The following is a 19,380-nucleotide window of genomic DNA, read 5'->3' on the forward strand; positions in this document are numbered from 1 at the left end:
GTCAGGCTCAGGTTGATTATTATTTGGTTGCCTTTCCATCAAGCCTGGTGGGTGCACTGACAGGATTTGGTTGAACACTGCCTGAACCACGAGGTGAGTGCGTGAGGAGGAGCAGCAGAATCCATCACTTGCCATAGAGTTGGTTTTGCTCAAGATGACCTCAGAACTGGAAGATCCTAAGAATATTCAGTGTGGGAATATTCACACATTGTGCTTGCTTTTGGCTGTTTTCTGTTTGCTTTGAGAAGTGGAGTTTCTGCAGGAGATGGCAATGTTGCAAAAAAGACTTAACACCCGTCCTTCAGTGGCCTGGGCTTCCCAATGTGGGCGCAAGAGGGATAAGAGGCTTAGAGTTTGTAGGACAACTTTTACAAAGCAAGCTACTGCATTATAAAATTATATTATGATAATATGTTTATTATTATAGTATTATATTATTATGCTTTATGTAATTGACTGGGTAGATTATCACAACTATTAAAATAATGTAATAAAGAAAAAATTGTGTAAGCAATGTGTAAGAAAAAGTCTCTTGCCCCTATTTCTGAGGGGGAAATCCAAAAGGATAATCACGTGTGTGTTTGTGTATGTTAGGATTTTAAAAGCCTCTAGACAGGATTTTACAGCCACACATGACGGAGTGTGTCCATGGGCCAACTTGGGAATGCTGATGACAATGGCACTGGGCAGCCTCTCGTCCCAGCACTCCACAGACTGAAAGAGAGGAGATTAACAAGAGCAGGAGAGGAGCTCCTACGTACCCACAGTCATTGGTGCCACCACAGCACCTACCCATGCAGTAACTGATGGAGGGAGAATCAGGAAAACACAAGCCTTGCATGTAGCTGATCCCGTGCTGGAGCACAGCTGGCTTAGCACTTGACGGTACCTCGGAGCAGGGACTTGTGTTGGCCCTGGAGAAGGCAGTGGCTGTTTCCAGAGGACAGTGTATATAGAGAGGGGTTGGGGCAGAGTACACAGAGCAAAATGAGGATGAAGTTTTGAAAGAGGCTGTAATGGGAAAGGAAGTGCTGCCAGTTTATTGCCAACAGTGTTTTCCCCTGAGAACCTGTGGCCACAGAGAGGGAGCAGGGTGTGAACACTGGCAGCACCTCCTGTTTGGCCGCAGCTTGCCTTTTCCTGGCATTTTCTCCTCCATGGTGTATGTGGACGGAAAGACACAGAAATTGGTGAAACAATACAGCAGCTCCCAAGCCAGGCTTTAATCAGCAGCCACAGGTTCTTGTTCTGCAGTCAGTGCTGTTGCTCTTCACTGGAAGGGAGGACCACTCGAAGGTAGAGGCTCCCTGCAGGGTGGCGGTGCAAGCCATCGTCGGTGGCAGGACCACAATTCCGACCCAACGGGTGGTTTTGGCAACACGCTCCGGATTGGAGCCCGAAGGGAGGGGAGGGAGAGAACGGGACGGTTCCCAGGCAGAGGCGGCAGTGACCCCTGGAACGACCGTGCCCTTCTGGCCTCTCCGGGGCGTGCCCGGCCGCTCTCTATTTAGAGCGGGACGGCAGCGCGGTGGTGGCAGCAGCGGAACAGGGGCGAGGGTGAGCGGGGCGATGTGAAAGGGCAGGGAGCGGAGCTCGGGGGATGCGAGCGGGCGTCTGCCAGCAGGATGCGGCCCCGTCGGGGGCCGGCGGCAGGCGCAGTTCTGGCGAGCGGCCAGAGGTGCCCCGGAGCCTGGGGACGGGCTGGGCACCGCGGGCACCCCCGGGGAGCTGCGTCCGGCCAGCAGAGCGGGACCGGTCGCGACACAAGCCGAGCCCCGAAGGGAGCGCGGGCGGGACGGGAGCGCAGGGACCGGGCGTCGGCGGGGTAGCCGACCTCATCCTCTGGGTGGTAGCGATGGTCCTTCCATGCCTTGTCCTGCGCCAGCGGGCGGGAGCGGTCGCCCCTAACCGGGTCCGGCGCGGAGGGGCCGCCGCTCCGGCAGCTCATGCCCTCGGTGCCCGGCACTAACGCCCTCCGTGCCTGCCGTCCCGGCAGGTGCCTCTGCACACCCCACGTCTCCCCGCTCCGCTGCGCCCTGCGCTGAGCCAGACCAGCTGCACCGTCGTGTCCTGACCGAAGGTTCCTGGGATGGCGTGTGGCAAGAGGGACCCCAAGCCTGGCGACCTGATCGAGATCCAGCGATCAGGTTTCCAGCACTGGCCCCTCTACTTGGGGGATGGATATGTCATCCACGTGACGTCCGAAGGTAAGGCTGGTGCAACCTGGCAGGGTGCAGAGAGGGTGTTGGGGTCCACCAGGAGCCCTGTCTCCCTCTGTGAGCTGGTTGCGGACCCACCCTGTGCGTGGATATGGCTTTTCCAGGAGCAGCCAGAAACCCATCTGAGGTCTTGGAGGGGCTGGACAGGTTCTACCTGGCTTATCTCCTTCCTGCTTTCCCCCAGATGAAAGCATCCCACCCCTGTCAGCTGGCATTGTGGCAATATTGAGGAAAAAGGCCAAGGTGAAGATGCAGCTCCTGAAGGACGTGGTGGGAAATAATGGCTTCAGGGTCAACAACAAGTATGACCACTCCTGCCCTCCCTTCTCGGTGAAGGATATCATCCGGCGTGCTGAGAGATACATTGACACGGAGGTGCCCTGTGATTTGCTTGAGAGCAACTGTGAGCACTTTGTGACAATGCTCCGCTATGGTGAGAGGGTCTCCATCCAGGTAAGTACCATGAGATAAGCCCCTGTGTGCCTCACACAGCACCTCCTTGCTGCTCCCTGTGAGCCTCTGGACAGGGAAACAGCCCACAGACTGTCTGGGGACAGCCAAGTCCCAGGTGTGGGGTCCAAACCAGCACTGCCCCAGCCTCACCAGACACCCTGGACTAGGAGGGTCACTGTGGTCTGTCTGCACCCTGACAGTGCCCTCTTACTGAATGCCACAGCCTAAGGGTAAAACTCTGGGTGTTACCCCTTCTGCTTATGAAGCAGATATCTCTCATTCTTTTAACTGCCCTGATTATCCCTGCCTGCTCTTCATTAGCATGCTTGGGGGTAAATATAATTGCTTCTTTTTTTTCCAGCCTCTGTTTTCCTTTCTCTTTGCAGGCCAAGAGAGCAATTCGAAGTGGGAGCTCTTTCACTAGGAAATTGTTCACAGTTGCACTTGGTGGTGCAGCTGTGGCTGCTGCTCCTGCTGGTTCTGTTGCGGTTGTTGTTGCTGCTGCTAGTGCTGCTTTGGCTGACAGAATTCTGAGGGCCTTTATCTGATAGGCATTCAGGAAAAAGAGGAAAAGAGCTACTGATGGGCCATTTGAAACACCTCCAAGCTAGGCAGGGAGCCCCTGGCTGTGGGTGGTCATTGCCCAGTATTTGCCACACCTGATACCAAAGACTACCAGCAACTTTGCTGCCCTTCCTGCAATAATTAATAATTAAAATGTAATCTAAACAAACAAACTCATGTTGACCTAAATTCCTCTTCTATCTATTTGAGTATAGTTTTGTGTGCAAGTGCAACAATTCAGCCTTGCTTCTCTCTTCCATTCCATTAAGAAATAACAAGTCAAGAGTGGAAGGTGATTGCCAGCAGCATTAACCTATTTGCCACATTTGCTTTTATGGGATGACTTTATGCCTGGGATGATTTTTGTGACAGTCTGAGAGCACTTGAAAGAAAATTTTCTGTTCTTCCCCCGCCCCAAATCTCCAGTGTTTTGCTGAGGACTGGTGCAGGCTTTCTATCCAACCACCCTGTTTTCATCAGCTACAGACTGGGGGCTATTTCTGTGAATATCTGATTTTAACCTTACCTTTCTGAAAAAAAAAAATTAAAGTATTGCTGAGGGTTTACTGTGTGTCCTCCAGCTGAGAGCCTGTGTAAATGGAAAATTACCAGTTCCCAGGCCTGCAAAAGGGCAGACAAGGCATGTGCAGCATCTTGGAGCCTGTGCTGCCTGCAGGATCTAAACTGAGCAGCTCCTAGGAGGGTGGGAGATAGGAAGGAAGGGCAGGTAACGTAGGCTGTATCCCTCAGTGTTTTCAAGCAGTGCTCTGATTCAGACAGGATGGTGTTCTGTTCATTTTCTCCCTGCCTGGAAAGTGTCCCTTTCCCTGGCTATTCTAACTCCCTCTGGGAGCAACAGACCCCCAAGTCTGGGGAGGTCTGACAACAATACCCAGCTGACTCCTTCTCAGACAGCTGTTTGTTCCACCGTGCCATCACACTTTCCCTCTTCACCTCTATAAGCCCACTGATTGTTGGCATTAGGCCTGAGCAAGTTTACTAGATGATTGTTAACGTGCCTTCCAACCAACCCATTCTATGATTCTACTCTTTGGGCTGCCAAAACACTGGAGCTTAGAAAAAGACCACTGGAGATGACAAGGGCAGCCAGGAGCCTTTGTCTCCCAGATCTGGGACCATTGTCTCTTCAGTGACCACAAGTGGATTTTAAGCAGTTCATAGTCAGCACATCAATCTTTCCCCAGCCAGCAGAAAGGCAAAGCTGGGATCCCTGCAGTGCTGGGGGTGATGGCTGTGGAGAATGAGCTGTCAGGCATCTATTGCTCATCTCCCAATATCCTGAGCGCTGCTGTTTCCTTGTCACAAAGCTGATGTGTGGATTGTCTGAGAAGAAAACTCTTTTGGGAAAGTCTGGTTTGCTTCTGTTTACCTGGAGTATCTGGCCTAAGTGTTCCCTACAGCCCACCTGCAAGAAATAGACTCCTGTGTTGCTTTTATTTCAGGCAAGTGCCTGGCCTGTCAGGAGAGATGAGAGCAAAACAGCTTCTGTAAGAGGCTTGCTGGTTTTGTCTGCTCGACACATCTTGGCAAGGTTTAATCCCAGACAGCAACTAAGGACTAGAGAGCCAATTGGTCACTCCCCTACCAGCAGGACTAGGGAGAGAACCAGAAGAGGTGAAGGGAAAAAACTTGTGGGTTCAAACAAACATGGCTCAGGAACTAAATCAAAAACCACGCACACAAGCAAAGCAAGACAAGGACTTAAGTCAACAGTTTTTTCAGTGTTAGTTTTTTAAGGTTTGAAATAACAAAGCTAAGACTTCTGGTCATGTTTTGTAGAGCCCCTTGTTATTCCATTTAAATAAAGTTCTTTCTTTTAACACAGGAAAACATTCTCCTAAAACTGAAACTGAAAGTCCTTTCTTGATTCCTGGAAATGTGATCAAAACTGCTTTCCTGCCTAAACTATTTTGGTGGTTTGACAGCAATCCCTGAGCTTTAAGCTTTCCGTATTCAGAGCATTGTCTGCAACACCTAGCAAGGGAGCACTGTGTGAGAGCAGCACATGCACCTCTCCCATGTCTAATTCAGCCTGGAAAGGGCAACAATACTGCCATTACTTCAGCTGGTGAATTTTCTTGTACTTCTTGGAAACTGTAGCGTTTCACTGAATGCAGGGGTTTGCTCCAGTACCGTGCTTGTCTGTGCAGTCAGGCTCAGGCTGATTATTATTTGGTTGCATTTCCATCAAGCCTGGTGGGTGCACTGACAGGATTTGGCCGAGCACTGCCTGAACCACGAGGTAAGTGCGTGAGGAGGAGCAGCAGAATCCATCACTTGCCATAGAGTTGGTTTTGCTCAAGATGACCTCAGAGCTGGAAGATCCTAAGAATATTTAGTGTGGGAATATTCACGCATTGTGCTTGCTTTTGGCTGTTTTCTGTTTGCTTTGAGAAGTGGAGTTTCTGCAGGAGATGACAATGTTGCAAAAAAGACTTAAAACTCATCCTTCAGAGGCCTGGGCTTTCTGGTGTTGGTTGAAGAGGGATAAGAAGCTCAGAGACTGTAAGACAACTTTTACAGAGCAAGCTACTGCATTATAAAATTATATTATGATAACATGTTTATTATTATAGTATTATATTATTATGCTTATGTAATTGACTGGGTAGATTATCATAAATATTAAAATAATAATGTAATAGATAAAAAATTGTGTAAGGAATGTGTAAGAAAAAGTCACTTGCCCCTATTTCTGAGGGGGAAATCCAAAAGGATAATCATGTGTGTGTTTGGGTATGTTAGGATTTCAAAAGCCTCTAGACAGGATTTTACAGCCACACATGACGGACTGTGCCCATGGGCCAACTTGGGAATGCTGATGACAATGGCACTGGGCAGCCTCTCGTCCCACCACTCCACAGACTGAAAGAGAGGAGATTAACAAGAGCAGGAGAGGAGCTTCTATGTACCCACAGTCATTGGTGCCACCACCACAGCACCTGCCCACGGAGAAACTGATGGAGGGAGCATCAGGAAAACACAAGCCTTGCATGTAGCTGATCCCATGGTGGAGCACAGCCAGCTTAGCACTTGACGGTACCTCAGAGCTGGGACTGCTGTTAGCCCTGGAGAAGGCAGTGGCTGTTTCCAGAGGACAATGTACATGGAGAGGGATTGGGGCAGAGTACACAGAGCAAAATTAGGATGAAGTTTTGAAAGAGGCTGTAATGGGAGAGGAAATGCTTCCACTTTATTGCAGACAGTGTTTTCCCCTCGGTACCGGGGGCCACAGAGAGGGAGCCAGGTGTGAACACTGGCAGCACCTCCTGTGGCTGCAGCTTGGCTTTTCCTGGCATTTTCTCCTCCATGGTGTATGTGGACAGAAAGACACAGAAATTGGTGAAACAGTACAGCAGCTCTCAAGCCAGGCTTTAATCAGCAGCCACAGGTTCTTGTTCTGCAGTCAGTGCTGCTGCCCTTCTCTGGAAGGGAGGACCACTCGAAGGTAGAGGCTCCCTGCAGGGTGGCGGTGCACGCCATCCTCGGCGGCAGGACCACAGTTCCCACCCAACAGGTGGTTTTTGGCAACACCCTCGGGAGCGGAGCCCCGAAATGAGGGGCGGGACAGGACGGGACGGTTCCCAGGCAGAGGCGGCAGTGACGCCCGGAAGGACTCTGCCCTTCTGGCTTCCGCGGGGCGTGCTCGGCCCGTCTCCCTTTCGAGCGGGACGGCAGCGCGGTGGCGGCAGCAGCGGATTAGGGGCGAGGGTGAGCGGGGCGATGTGAAAGGGCAGGGAGCGGAGCTCGGGGGGTGCGAGCGGGCGTCTGCCAGCAGGATGCGGCCCCGTCGGGGGCCGGCGGCTGGCGCGGCTCAGCGGAGCGGCCGGAGGTGTCCCGGAGCCTGGGGATGGGCTGGGCACCGCGGGCACCCCCGGGGAGCTGCGTCCCGCCAGCGGAGCGGGACCGGTCGCGACACAAGCCGAGCGCCGAAGGGAGCGCGGGCGGGACGGGAGCGCGGCGACCGGGCGCCGACGGGGGCAGACGGAGCTGGGGACGGCGGCGGGGTAGCCGACCTCATCCTCTGGGTGGAAGCGGCGGCCCTTCCGTGCCTTGTCCTGCGCCAGCGGGCGGGAGCGGCCGCCCTGAGCTGGATCCGGCGCGGAGGGGCCGCCGCTCCGGCAGCTCATGCCCTCGGTGCCCGGCACTAACGCCCTCCGTGCCTGCCGTCCCGGCAGGTGCCTCTGCACACCCCACGTCTCCCCGCTCCGCTGCGCCCTGCGCTGAGCCAGACCAGCTGCACCGCCGTGTCCTGACCGAAGGCTCCTGGGATGGCGTGTGGCAAGCGGGACGCCGAGCCTGGCGACCTGATCGAGATCAAGCGATCAGGTTACCAGCACTGGGCCCTCTACTTGGGAGATGGATATGTCGTCCACCTGACATCTGCAGGTAAGGCTGGTGCAACCTGGCAGGGTGCTAAGGGGGTTTTGGGGTCCACCACGAGCCCTGTCTCCCTCTGTGGGCTGGTGGTTGACCAAAACTGTGTATGTAGATGGCCTTTCGAAGAGCAGACAGAAACCGATTTGAGGTCTTGGAGGGGCCATATAGGTTCTGCCTGGCTTATCTCCTTCCTGCCTTTCCCAGATGAAGGGATCCGATGCCTGTCAGCCAGTAGTGACCCAACATTGAGGAAAAAGGCCAAGGTGAAGAAGCAGCTCCTGAAGGAGGTGGTGGGAAATAATGACTGGGAGGTCAACAACAAGTATGACCGCTCCCGCACCCCCCTCCCAGTGAAGGAGATCATCGAGCGTGCTGAGAGCTGCATTGGCATGGAGATGACCTATAATGTGCTCTGGGAAAACTGTGAGCACTTTGTGACAATGCTCCGCTATGGTGAGGGGGTCTCTGACCAGGTAAGTACCATGAGATAAGCCCCTGTGTACCTCACACAGCACCTCCTTGCTGCTCCCTGTGAGCCCCTGGACAGGGACACAGCCCACAGACTGTCTGGGGACAGCCAAGTCCCAGGTGTGGGGTCCAAACCAGCACTGCCTCTGGCCTCACCAGACACCCTGGAGCAGGAGGGTCACTGTGGTCTGTCTGCACCCTGACAATGCCTTCTTACTGAATGGCACAGCCTAAGGGTAAAAACCTGGGTGTTAGCCCTTCAATTTATGGGGTAGATATCTGTCATTCATTTAATTGCCCTGATTATACCTACCTGCTCTTTATTATCATGCTTGAGGGTAAATATAATTGCTTCTTTTGTTTCCAACCTGTGTTTTCCTTTCCCTTTACAGGCCAGTAGTGGAATTCAAGAGATGATGGATTTCAGTCGTGAAGTGTTCACTTACGTACTTGTGGGTGGTGCAGCTCTGCTTTTGACTAATTTTGGTGTTAGTCCTGTTGCTGCTATTCTTGCTGCTACTATTGGTGCTACTGCTGTTACTGGTTTCCTTAAGCTGTTTTTAAGGTCTTCTTCTAGACAATCCTGGAACGAGAAAAAGAGCAACTGATGGGCCATTTGAAAGACCTCCAGGCAAGGCAGGGAGCCCCTGGCTGTGGGTGGTCATTGCCCAGTATTTGCCACACCTGATGCCAAAGACTATCAGCAACTTTGCTACCCTTCCTGCAATAATTAATAATTACAAGAAAATCTAAACAAACAAACTCATGTTGACCTAAATTCCTCTTCTATCTTTTGAGTATAATCTTGTGTGCAAGTGCAACAATTCAGACTTGCTTCTCTCTTCCATTCCATTAAGAAATAAGAAGTGAAGAGTGGAAGGTGATTGCCAGCAGCACTAGCCTGGTTGCCACATTTGCTTTTATTTCATTGCCTGCGATGATTTTTGTGGCAGTCTGGGAGCACTTGAAAGCAAATTATCCCTTCCTTCCCTCCATCTTGCCTCCAGTGTTTTGCTGAGGACTGGTGCAGGCTTTCTATCCAACCTTCCTGTTTTTATCAGCTGAATCCTATGGTCTGTTTCTGTGAATATCTGATTTTAACCTTACCTTTCTGAAAAAATAAAATAAAAGTATTGCTGAGGTTTTACTGTGTCCTTCAGCTGAGGGCCTGTTTGGGTGGAAAACTACCAGTTCCCAGGCCTGCAAAAAGGCAGACAAGGCATGTGCAGTGTCTTGGAGCCTGTGCTGCCTGCAGGATCTAAACTGAGCAGTTCCTGGGAGGATGGGAGGTAGGAAGGAAGGGCAGGTCCTGCAGGCTGTTCCCTCAGTGTTTTCAAGGAGTGCTCTGATTTGGACAGGATGGTGTTCTGTTCTTTTTTTCCCTGCCTGGAAAGTACCTCTTTCCCTGGCTATTCTAACTCCCTTTGGGAGCAGTAGACCCCCAAATCTGGGTAAGTCTGACAAAAAAACCCAGCTGGCTCCTTCTTAAACAGCTGTTGATTCCACTGTGCCATCACACTTTCCCTCTTCACCTCTATAAGCCCAGTGATTGTTGGCATTAGGCCTGAGCAAGTTTACTAGATGATTTTTAAGGTCCCTTTCAACCAATCCGTTCTATGATTCTACTCTTTGGGCTGCCAAAACACTGGAGCTTAGAGAAAGATCACTGGAGATGACAAGGGCAGCCAGGAGCCTTTGTCTCCCAGATCTGGGACCACTGTCTCTTCAGTGAGCACAAGTGGATTTTAAGCAGTTCATAGTCAGCACATCAACCTTTCCCCAGCCAGCAGAAAGGCAAAGCTGGGATCCCTGCAGTGCTGGGGGTGATGTCTGTGGAGAATGAGCTGTGAGGGACCTATTGCTCATCTCCCAATGTCCTGAGCCCTGCTATTTCCTTGTCACAAAGCTGATGTGTGGATTATCTGAGAAGAAAACTGTTTTGCGAAAGTATAGTTTATTGCTCTTTACCTGGAGTATCTGGCCTAAGTGTTCCCTGTAGCCCACCTGCAAGAAATAGACTCCTGTGTTGGTTTTATTTCAGGCAAGTGCCTGGGCTGTAAGGAGAGATGAGAGCAAAACAGCTTCTGTAAGAGGCTTGCTGGTTTTGTCTGCTCTTCACATCTTGTCGAGGTTTAATCCCAGCCAACAACTAAGGACCAGAGAGCCACTCACTCACTCCCCTACCAGCAGGACTGGGGAGAGGACCAGAAGAGCTGAAGGGAAAAAACTTCTTGAAACAAACATGGTTCAGGAACTAAATCAAAAGCCACGCACACAAGCAAAGCAAAACAATTTTTAAATAAGAAAGCCAAGAATTCTGGTTGTGTTTTGTAAAGCCCCTTGTTATTACATTTAAATAAAATTCTTTCTTTTAACACAGGAAAACATATTCTCCTAAAACTGAAACTGAAAGTCCTTTCTTGATTCCTGGAAATGTGATCAAAACTGCTTTCCTGCCTAAACTATTTTGGTGGTTTGACAGCAATCCCTGAGCTTTAAGCTTTCTGTATTCAGAGCATTGTCTGCAACACCTGGCAAGGGAGCACTGTGTGAGAGCAGCACATGCACCTCTCCCATGTCTAATTCAGCCTGGAAAGGGCAAGAATACTGCCATTACTTCAGCTGGTGAATTTTCTTGTACTTCTTGGAAGCTGTAGCATTTCACTGAATGCAGGGGTTTGGATCTGTACCGTGCTTGTCTGTGCAGTCAGGCTCAGGCTGATTATTATTTGGTTGCCTTTCCATCAAGCCTGGTGGGTGCACTGACAGGATTTGGTTGAACACTGCCTGAACCATGAGGTGAGTGTGTGAGGAGGAGCAGCAGAATCCATCACTTGCCATAGAGTTGGTTTTGCTCAAGATGACCTCAGAGCTGGAAGATCCTAAGAATATTCAGTGTGGGAATATTCACGCATTGTGCTTGCTTTGAGCTGTTTTCTGTTTGCTTTGAGAAGTGGAGTTTCTGCAGAAGATGACAATGTTGCAAAAAAGATTTAAAACTCATCCTTCAGAGGCCTGGGCTTCCCAGTGTGGGGGAAGAGGGATAAGAAGCTCAGAGTTTGTAGGACAACTTTTACAGAGCAAGCTACTGCATTATAAAATTATATTATGATAACATGTTTATTATTATAGTATTATATTATTATGCTTATGTAATTGACTGGCTAGTTTATAATAAATATTAAAATAATGTAATAGATTAAAAAATGTGTAAGAAAAAGTCACTTGCCCCTATTTCTGAGGGGGAAAACCAAAAGGATAATCCTGTGTGATTCTGTATGTTAGGATTTTAAAAGCCTCTAGACAGGATTTTACAGCCACACGTGATGGAGTGTACCCATGGGCCAGCTTGGGAATGCTGGTGACAATGGCACTGGGCAGCCCCTCATCCCAACACTCCACAGGCTGAAAGAGAGAAGATTAAGAAGAGCAGGAGAGGAGCTCCTACGTACCCACAGTCATTGGTGCCACCACAGCACCTGCCCACGCAGTAACTGATGGAGGGAGAATCAGGAAAACACAAGCCTTGCATGTAGCTGATCCCATGGTGGAGCACAGCAGGCTTAGCACTCGAGGGTACCTCGGAGCAGAGACTTGTGTTGGCCCTGGAGAAGGCAGTGGCTCTTTCCAGAAGACAGTGTACATGGAAAGGGATTGGGGCAGAGTACAGAGAGTAAAATGAGGATGAAGTTTTGAAAGAGGCTGTAATGGGAGAGGAAATATTTCCACTTTATTGCAGACAGTGTTTTCCCCTCGGTACCAGGGGCCACAGGGAGGGAGCAGGATGTGAACATTGGTAGCACCTCCTTTGGCTGCAGCTTGGCTTGTCATGGCATTTTCTCCTCCACAGTGTACGTGGACAGAAAGACACAGAAATTGGTGAAACAATACAGCAGCTCCCAAGCCAGGCTTAAATCAGCAGCCAGAGGTTCTTGTTCTGCAGTCAGTGCTGCTGCCCTTCTCTGGAAGGGAGGACCACTCCAAGGTAGAGGCTCCCTGCAGGGTGGCGGTGCACGCCATCGTCGGTGGCAGGACCACAGTTCCCACCCAACAGGTGGTTTTGGCAACATCCTCGGGAGCGGAGCCCCGAAATGAGGGGCGGGACAGGACGGGACGGTTCCCAGGCAGAGGCGGCAGTGACGCCAGGAAGGACTCTGCCCTTCTGGCATCCGCAGGGCGCGCTCGGCTCGTCTCCATTTAGAGCGGGACGGCAGCGCTGTGGCGGCAGCAGCGGAACAGGGGCGAGGGTGAGCGGGGCGATGTGAAAGGGCAGGGAGCGGAGCTCGGGGAATGCGAGCGGGCGTCTGCCAGCAGGATGCGGCCCCGTCCGGGGCTGGCGGCTGGCGCGGCTCTGGCAAGAAACCGGAGGTGTCCCGGAGCCTGGGGACGGGCTGGGCACCGCGGGCACCCCCGGGGAGCTGCGTCCGGCCAGCAGAGCGGGACCGGCCGCGACACAAGCCGAGCCCCGAAGGGAGCGCGGGCGGGACGGGAGCGCAGCGACCGGGCGGCGGGGGGAGCCGGGGACGGCGGCGGGGGAGCCAACCTCATCCTCTGGGTGGAAGCGGCGGCCCTTCTGTGCCTTGCCCTGCGCCAGCGGGCGGGAGCGGCCGCCCCGAGCCGGGTCCGGCGCGGAGGGGCCGCCGCTCTGGCAGCTCATGCCCTCGGTGCCCGGCACTAACGCCCTCCGTGCCTGCCGTCCCGGCAGGTGCCTCTGCACACCCCACGTCTCCCCGCTCCGCTGCGCCCTGCGCTGCGCCAGACCAGCTGCACCGTCGTGTCCTGACCGAAGGCTCCTGGGATGTCACGCCGCAGGCACCAACCCAAGCCTGGCGACCTTATCAAGGTCAAGCGATCAGTTTACCAGCACTGGGCCCTCTACTTGGGGGATGGATATGTCGTCCACCTGACGTCCGCAGGTAAGGCTGGTGCAACCTGGCAGGGTGCAGAGGGTGTGCTGTGGTGCCCCGGGAGCCCTGTCTCCCTCTGTGGGCTGGTGGTTGACCAAAACTGTGTATGTAGATGGCATTTCGAAGAGCAGACAGAAACCAATTTGAGGTCTTGGAGGGGCCACATAGGTTCTGCCTGGCTTGTCTCCTTCCTGCCTTTCCCAGATGAAGGGATCCGATGCCTGTCAGCCAGTAGTGACCCAACATTGAGGAAAAAGGCCAAGGTGAAGAAGCAGCTCCTGAAGGAAGTGGTGGGAACTGATGACTGGGAGGTCAACAACAAGTATGACCGCTCCCGCACTCCCCTCCCAGTGAAGGAGATCATCGAGCGTGCTGAGAGCTACATTGGCATGGAGATGACCTATGATGTACTCGTCAAAAACTGTGAGCACTTTGTGACAATGCTCCGCTATGGCGAGAGTGTCTCTGACCAGGTAAGTACCATGAGATAAGCCCCTGTGTACCTCACACAGCACTTCCTTGTTGCTCCCTCTGAGCCCCTGGACAGGGACACAGCCCACAGACTGTCTGGGGACAGCCAAGTCCCAGGTGTGGGGTCCAAACCAGCACTGCCTCTGGCCTCACCAGACACCCTGAAGCAGGAGGGTCACTGTGGTCTGTCTGTACCCTGACAGTGCCCTCTTACTGAATGCCACAGCCTAAGAGCAAAAAACCCTACCGTTTATGGGGTAGATGTCTCTCGTTCTTTTAATTGCCCTGATTATCCCTGCCTGCTTTTCATTAGCATGCCTGGGGGTAAATATAATTGCTTCTTTTTTTTCCAGCCTGTGTTTTCCTTTCCCTTTACAGGCCAAGATAGGATTTGGTAGCATGCTGGCACTAGGAACTGGTATTGTTGTCTCCGCTGGTATTGCTGTCGCCTACGCTGCCTTTGGCTCGCCCAGGGACAAATCCAGAGAGAAGAAGTAGTGACGGCTTGTCAGGAAGAGCTCAGAGCAAGGCAGGGAGCCTCTGGCCATGGAGGGTCACTTCCCAGCCTCTGCCAAAACTGCCATTGGGCCTACTAACAACGGCTACTCTTGCTGAAATAACCAAAGCAAAGCAGTAATAAAATGTAAAAAACCCAAAATAATATTGCCATAAAATCCTCTTTTATGCATTTGAATGTAGCTTTTTGTGCGAGTTAAATTCTTCAGCCTTCCTTCTCCCATCCCTTTAGAAAGAGTAAGTTGAGCATCACCATTCAGTGTGACCCCAGCAGCACCAGCCTGTTTGCCATATCTGCTTGTTTTTTCATTGCTTATGATGATGCTTTGGTAGTTTGGGAGCATTTGCAAGCAAAGTATCCCTTCCTTCCCTGCCACCTCTGCTCCAGTGCTTTGCTGAGGACTGGTGCAGGCTTTCCACCCACATCCTCTTTTTCTCAGCTGACTCCTGTGGGCTCTTTCTGTGTATAATGGATTTTAACCTTAACCTTCTGACACAATAAAATAAAAGTATTGCTGAGCATATACTATGTGTCCTCCAGCTGAGAGCCTGGAACCCCTGGTTCCCAGGCCTACCAAAGGGCAAGCAAGGCATGTAAAGTGTCTTAGAGCTGGTGGCTGCAGTGCCTAAACTGAGCAGCTCCTGGGAGGGTGGGAGGTAGGAAGGAAGGGCAGATCTTATAGGCTGTATCTCTCAGTGTTTTCAAGGACTGCTCTGATTTGGACATCATGGTGGTTTGCTTGGATTTGCCTGCCTGGAGAGTGTCCCTCACAGATTCATGCCCCAGTTTCTTTCTGTGAAAGAAACTTCTTTCTTTTTCTTTCTTTTCTCTTTCATCTCAACCTTCAGGTTTATTCCTTTGTTGGCACTGCAGTACAGACTGAACACATGTGAGGCTGGGCTGGGCGAAGACTCTATCATTTCATCATGAAAGTTATTTATCAGAGTCCTCTCTTCTCACTCACAGATACACACACACACACTCTCACATATTCCCCTCTAAGAAGATGATGGCTGACAAGATATGTCTGCCAGACCACAGCACAGCCCATTACCATTTAGTCTGGCATGTTAAGAAGACTTTAAACAGATTTATTTACCTTTGATCACCAGTAGCATCCCCTGTTACCAACACAGGCACATAAAATGAATCTGGAAGCGAGCAGCCCTATTATAAAGCACAATGAATCCAGGACCTGTTGTCCCTCTGGTCCTTCAAAGACTGCTCTGTTTCTAGCACATTATACCTTGTTCTCAGCCTGATTATAATTGGCTTATTAATTAATTAATTAATACTTGAGAGACACCGTGAAATTGCTAAGCATCACTTAAAACCAACAAACATTTATATCTTATTAAACATACAATAGGATATTTTGTAAGTAGAATTAAATTCCTTTACTGTCACCGCCTTACAGCATCCAGCTTAGCTGACAGTTAGGGTTATAATACATTTAAAAATGTGAACATTTAAGAAAGAGTAATTATGCAAATAGGCTAATGACATGCATGCAGACAGCAATGGTTCCTCCTCGCATTTTTGGCAAATCAGCAGCATATTCCCAGCAGGGTGCACATTGGACACATCTATAAAAAGAGCTTTACATTGTTATACCTTACAGAGGTTTTTTTTTTTAATTACATGAACTTATTCTGTCATATACATCCAGGTCTGTTCTGCTGCTTATTTGAGCAGACACTGCCTGTAAGGGTACCTTGGTGGAAATCACTCTGGCACTGCTGTGAGCTGCCTGCCTTTTGGTGGGCTCCAAGCCTCTTCAACATGCACCTATTTGGTGGGGCCTCCCTGAAGCACTGGAGGAGGGCCAAGAAGACATTTTACTACGTATCTGTGGTTGGTCCCACTGGAGGAGTATTTTATTTGTTGATACTCATTAATTTCATCTCATTAATTTGCATCAGATAGTAATTTTCTCTCTGTCCTTTGAGGAGGTATTGGGAATGTGATTCTTCTCCTCTTGCAATGAATTTCTTCTTTCATTCATTATGGCATGATTATCTCTGTGGTGCTGAAGTATCTGATGTATTAACAACTACTAATGAAACCTGGGGGTTGATATGGGGTGTATGACTTGTCCTGGTATCTGCAAAAGATTAATATTTTGAGCTTGGCACCACATGCAGTGCAGAGCTGAAGTCTCTTTTTGTATTACAGTAATATGAATTAAATAGTATAATTCTGAATGTAGTCAACTTTAATGTTTACATAGATGTTATTCCTTTAGGATTTCCAGGATCTTTAGGCTTGGAACTGAGATGTAGCCTGATGGGGTTTGAAGGAGTCCCTAAAGACATATGAGTGTTGTAGCTCTGATCATGGATTTTTCTTCACATCATTTACAGAACATAGGTGAGATTTGATGAGCACCTAAGTCAGCAAAGCTTAATTCCAACAGAAGGAGCATTATCCTAACATTTACATGATGAAAGGTTTATTGACTAGGTTAAGAATATTTATTGAACTGTGCTGAGAATTACATAATTGAAAATCCCTGTACACATTCTCCTAACCCCCTCAGGGTAATTAAGAGCACTCAGGATGCTGCTGACTTCTGTTTGCCTTGAATTAGCAGTGACCTCTGTGGCTACCCCTGCCACAGCAGTGGCCAGGTGCCTTCCCCAGAGGGAAGGAGGTGAGCAGGAAGCAGGGACACCCATTGCACTCTGCCTCCCCAAACACACCAAATGTCTCTCTTGAGCAAAAGGTTGAAGGAGAAAAGATGACAAGATAGTTAAATGTAGAGAACCAGAACCCCTCCAGGACATAGCAGCGAGAAGAGCAGCCCCTTTCCTTCTCATGTCTCCTCCCATCCATGCTATGGTATGTTTCTCTGAACATTAAGTATGAGGAACTTGGGTCAAATTTTGTCCCTGAACCAAGATCATGCCTTGCAGTGGCTTGATGTTTAGGGCTAACACTGACTTCTATGCTCATACACTGCCTGCTTGAACTCAAATGATGCAAGATCAGAATCCAAAAAATAAAAAAAATACATATTCAGTGTATCTGAGTATTTTTGCTTTCTACTGTTGACAATACATTAATCCTACTTGTTTTTAATGTGGATAAGAAATGCACATTACACAATGGCAGTGTTCAAAAGCCCAAGACAACTGTGAATTATTCAACCCACAGTTTTTCTACCTCCTGCTGCAAACTACTCTAATAAATAGTGAACAACTTGCTATCAGAACAGATAGAGACATCTCCCTGTCAAGGAACCTGCATAGGACCTTGCCGTGTCCAAGTCCAGTGCTGCACCTGGGAGCATCCCTTCATTTACAAAGCAGCTTACATCAATCAGGACAGCATCACAGAGGAGAGAGAACTTTTTTCCATCTAAAAGAAACACTTCTCCAGGGACTAAGCAAAAATATTCCAGATTTTTGCGACCTGTAGAACTATAAAGAAAAAAAAATTACCTTTACTTGTGCACACGTCTTGGGTAGTCAAATTAAGTTTCAAGGCACACACAACATCACTGATCTTCTACGCTGCATTATTTGAAACCAGTGCTCCTTAGAAATAATACTGGCTGAAAAACAACAGCACAAAGATCAGCCCTTTAAGCATCTCTCTCCAAGTGGTTGTCTTCAGTTTCATTTGCCTAGTGTCCATAAAACACTCCGACCAAGAAAACCTATGCAAGGCCTTTACATCTCCCATCACCCTAGCAATTGCTCATCTCAGTGTCTTTTGGGGGGCAAAAGTAGCTGTAACCCCTATTTTATGGGCAAGGGACTGAGACTGGCAAAGAAAGCACATACCTCGATGAGAGTCATATGTCTAGACACCTTAAAAATCACTCACAAGCTTCTTGACAAGCCTGTGGAAGCAGCCTATTGCAGAGCCGGGAAGCAGGTCTCAGAAGGCCAGAGTTGTTATCTAGTTGCTCGTTAGTGAAATCCAAGCTGTTCTTGACTTTTAACACTAATTACTGGGTTCACCTGTATCATTACAGATGCTGCAGATACAGATGCATCATTACTACACCATACAGGCTGTGCCTGCACTTTTTGCTGCCCAGCCACCTCACCTCCCTCTGCTCCATTCTTCCTTTGCTGTGCAATTCCAGATACATTTCAACATGTTATTTCATTCTACAGACTGGTGAGGAAAATGAGATGCAGATGACTCACTCTTGCTCTTGGTGCAGATGGTAACCTGAACTTTGTTATGCTCCTCAGAGTGGTTGTGCAGCTTGGTTGGCTGCTGTGGATGGGAAAGCAATTGCAGTGTTGAGACACCAGTACTCAAGTGAAGCAGGAGGTTACAATTCAGTGGTCACACTAACAGCACAGAAACTGAACTTCACTGAGTTGTCCAGTGAGGTTTCACATCACTTGTTAGAAGTCAGGATGTGAGTTCATTGAGTTAATGTAGAACAAGCTGCTGTGGGAACAAAGACCTAATTTTCTGTTTTATTCCAATTCACGCCACTATATCTTCCTGGACCTTCAAAAGGCAGTTCCTGTTTCATGCCACAGTCAGCTCCCTTAAGTGCGGCATTGCTATTTGCAGTCCCTTAATACAGGGCTTATCTGTGCTCAACAATTTTCCCCTCACTTGGAGAACATCAACAGGACAACCAAGTTATGAAGACTAACATTACAAAAATGCCATTGCAAGAATAAATACAGAAATTCTAATTTAGCTGGGTGTCTGTGCTTTGTCAGTTATTGCCATCTAATTCACACAATTAAATATCCTGAGATGAAGTCAATTGTCATTGCAAGGCCATTAGAGAGAATGCTTTATCCTGATTTAAAAATTGCAATTGCAAAATGATTGACATGAACACTCTGAGTACAAAGGTACACTTGCATCTCTGAGCACTAGTTCAGCATGGGAGTGCTAGTCATCCTACAGATGTTAGAGATACAAAAACGTGATGTGCAGCCACCACACCTGTGCTGGCAAAAGTCCCAGTTATTCACGAAGCCCTTTCCATGAGCAGTGAGAGGCAGAGATATAAATGTTCCTGGACAGCACTTCACCTTGTCAAGGAACCTTTCAAAGGGCTGAATCTTGCCCTTTTCCAGTAATTTAGTGCAGGAACAATGATTTTAGCAGTGAGTTTGGAAGCAATGTGAACTGTGCCTGGCTCTGAAGGAGCATGGGATTATGACAAAGAGGTCAGCGAACCTCAGAGCTGCCACCCCTTCACCCTCACCACCACCTCTATCACATCACACTATCTGCAGGAACTGCAGTTCTCAGTGCTGACTTCTAACTCTTATCCTCAGTTTATTTTTACTTTTACATTTTAACAGTACAGAAGAACACGATATCTAATATCCAGACCTGGGAGACTAAACTGTTGCCTGCCAGACTCCTATCACTCCTTCCCATCTCTACT

General features: G+C 49.4%; 3 protein-coding genes across 4 annotated transcripts; all 3 read left to right on the top strand.

Moving 5' to 3' along the window:
• Positions 1 to 1,126: 1,126 nt before the first annotated feature.
• LOC135419637 (phospholipase A and acyltransferase 1-like) lies at positions 1,127 to 5,977 on the top strand. Its single transcript, XM_064666265.1, has 4 exons — positions 1,127 to 1,557; positions 1,997 to 2,207; positions 2,404 to 2,672; positions 3,059 to 5,977. Exons 2-4 carry the CDS (start codon positions 2,090 to 2,092, stop codon positions 3,218 to 3,220), a joined length of 549 nt encoding a protein of 182 aa, XP_064522335.1. The 5' UTR covers positions 1,127 to 1,557; positions 1,997 to 2,089; the 3' UTR covers positions 3,221 to 5,977.
• Positions 5,978 to 6,845: 868 nt separating this feature from the next.
• On the top strand, positions 6,846 to 11,287 carry LOC135419634 (phospholipase A and acyltransferase 1-like). Of its 2 annotated transcripts, none has more exons than XM_064666261.1 (4): positions 6,846 to 6,968; positions 7,436 to 7,646; positions 7,842 to 8,110; positions 8,498 to 9,247. In XM_064666261.1, exons 2-4 carry the CDS (start codon positions 7,529 to 7,531, stop codon positions 8,711 to 8,713), a joined length of 603 nt encoding a protein of 200 aa, XP_064522331.1. In that variant the 5' UTR covers positions 6,846 to 6,968; positions 7,436 to 7,528; the 3' UTR covers positions 8,714 to 9,247. The 2 variants fall into 2 exon arrangements, with proteins under 2 accessions (XP_064522331.1, XP_064522332.1); XM_064666262.1 differs by lacking the exon at positions 8,498 to 9,247 and adding an exon at positions 10,486 to 11,287 and having other exon boundaries at positions 6,850 to 6,968.
• An 826-nt stretch (positions 11,288 to 12,113) lies between these two features.
• Positions 12,114 to 14,523, top strand: LOC135419633 (phospholipase A and acyltransferase 1-like). Its single transcript, XM_064666260.1, has 4 exons — positions 12,114 to 12,352; positions 12,811 to 13,021; positions 13,217 to 13,485; positions 13,862 to 14,523. The coding sequence occupies exons 2-4, from the start codon at positions 12,904 to 12,906 to the stop codon at positions 13,979 to 13,981; spliced, it is 507 nt and encodes a 168-aa protein (XP_064522330.1). The 5' UTR covers positions 12,114 to 12,352; positions 12,811 to 12,903; the 3' UTR covers positions 13,982 to 14,523.
• The last annotated feature ends 4,857 nt before the right edge of the window (positions 14,524 to 19,380 follow it).

This window comes from Pseudopipra pipra, chromosome 10, assembly GCF_036250125.1.
Source record: "Pseudopipra pipra isolate bDixPip1 chromosome 10, bDixPip1.hap1, whole genome shotgun sequence".
NCBI lineage: Eukaryota > Metazoa > Chordata > Aves > Passeriformes > Pipridae > Pseudopipra > Pseudopipra pipra.

Bases quoted from the DNA above. Each gene is read 5' to 3' on its own strand.
- LOC135419634 (XM_064666261.1), top strand. From the start codon at position 7,529: ATGGCGTGTGGCAAGCGGGACGCCGAGCCTGGCGACCTGATCGAGATC. The intron at 7,647-7,841 runs GTAAGGCTGGTG...TGCCTTTCCCAG, and splicing joins CGTCCACCTGACATCTGCAG to ATGAAGGGATCCGATGCCTG. The intron at 8,111-8,497 runs GTAAGTACCATG...TTCCCTTTACAG, and splicing joins GTGAGGGGGTCTCTGACCAG to GCCAGTAGTGGAATTCAAGA.
- LOC135419633 (XM_064666260.1), top strand. From the start codon at position 12,904: ATGTCACGCCGCAGGCACCAACCCAAGCCTGGCGACCTTATCAAGGTC. The intron at 13,022-13,216 runs GTAAGGCTGGTG...TGCCTTTCCCAG, and splicing joins CGTCCACCTGACGTCCGCAG to ATGAAGGGATCCGATGCCTG. The intron at 13,486-13,861 runs GTAAGTACCATG...TTCCCTTTACAG, and splicing joins GCGAGAGTGTCTCTGACCAG to GCCAAGATAGGATTTGGTAG.
- LOC135419637 (XM_064666265.1), top strand. From the start codon at position 2,090: ATGGCGTGTGGCAAGAGGGACCCCAAGCCTGGCGACCTGATCGAGATC. The intron at 2,208-2,403 runs GTAAGGCTGGTG...GCTTTCCCCCAG, and splicing joins CATCCACGTGACGTCCGAAG to ATGAAAGCATCCCACCCCTG. The intron at 2,673-3,058 runs GTAAGTACCATG...TTCTCTTTGCAG, and splicing joins GTGAGAGGGTCTCCATCCAG to GCCAAGAGAGCAATTCGAAG.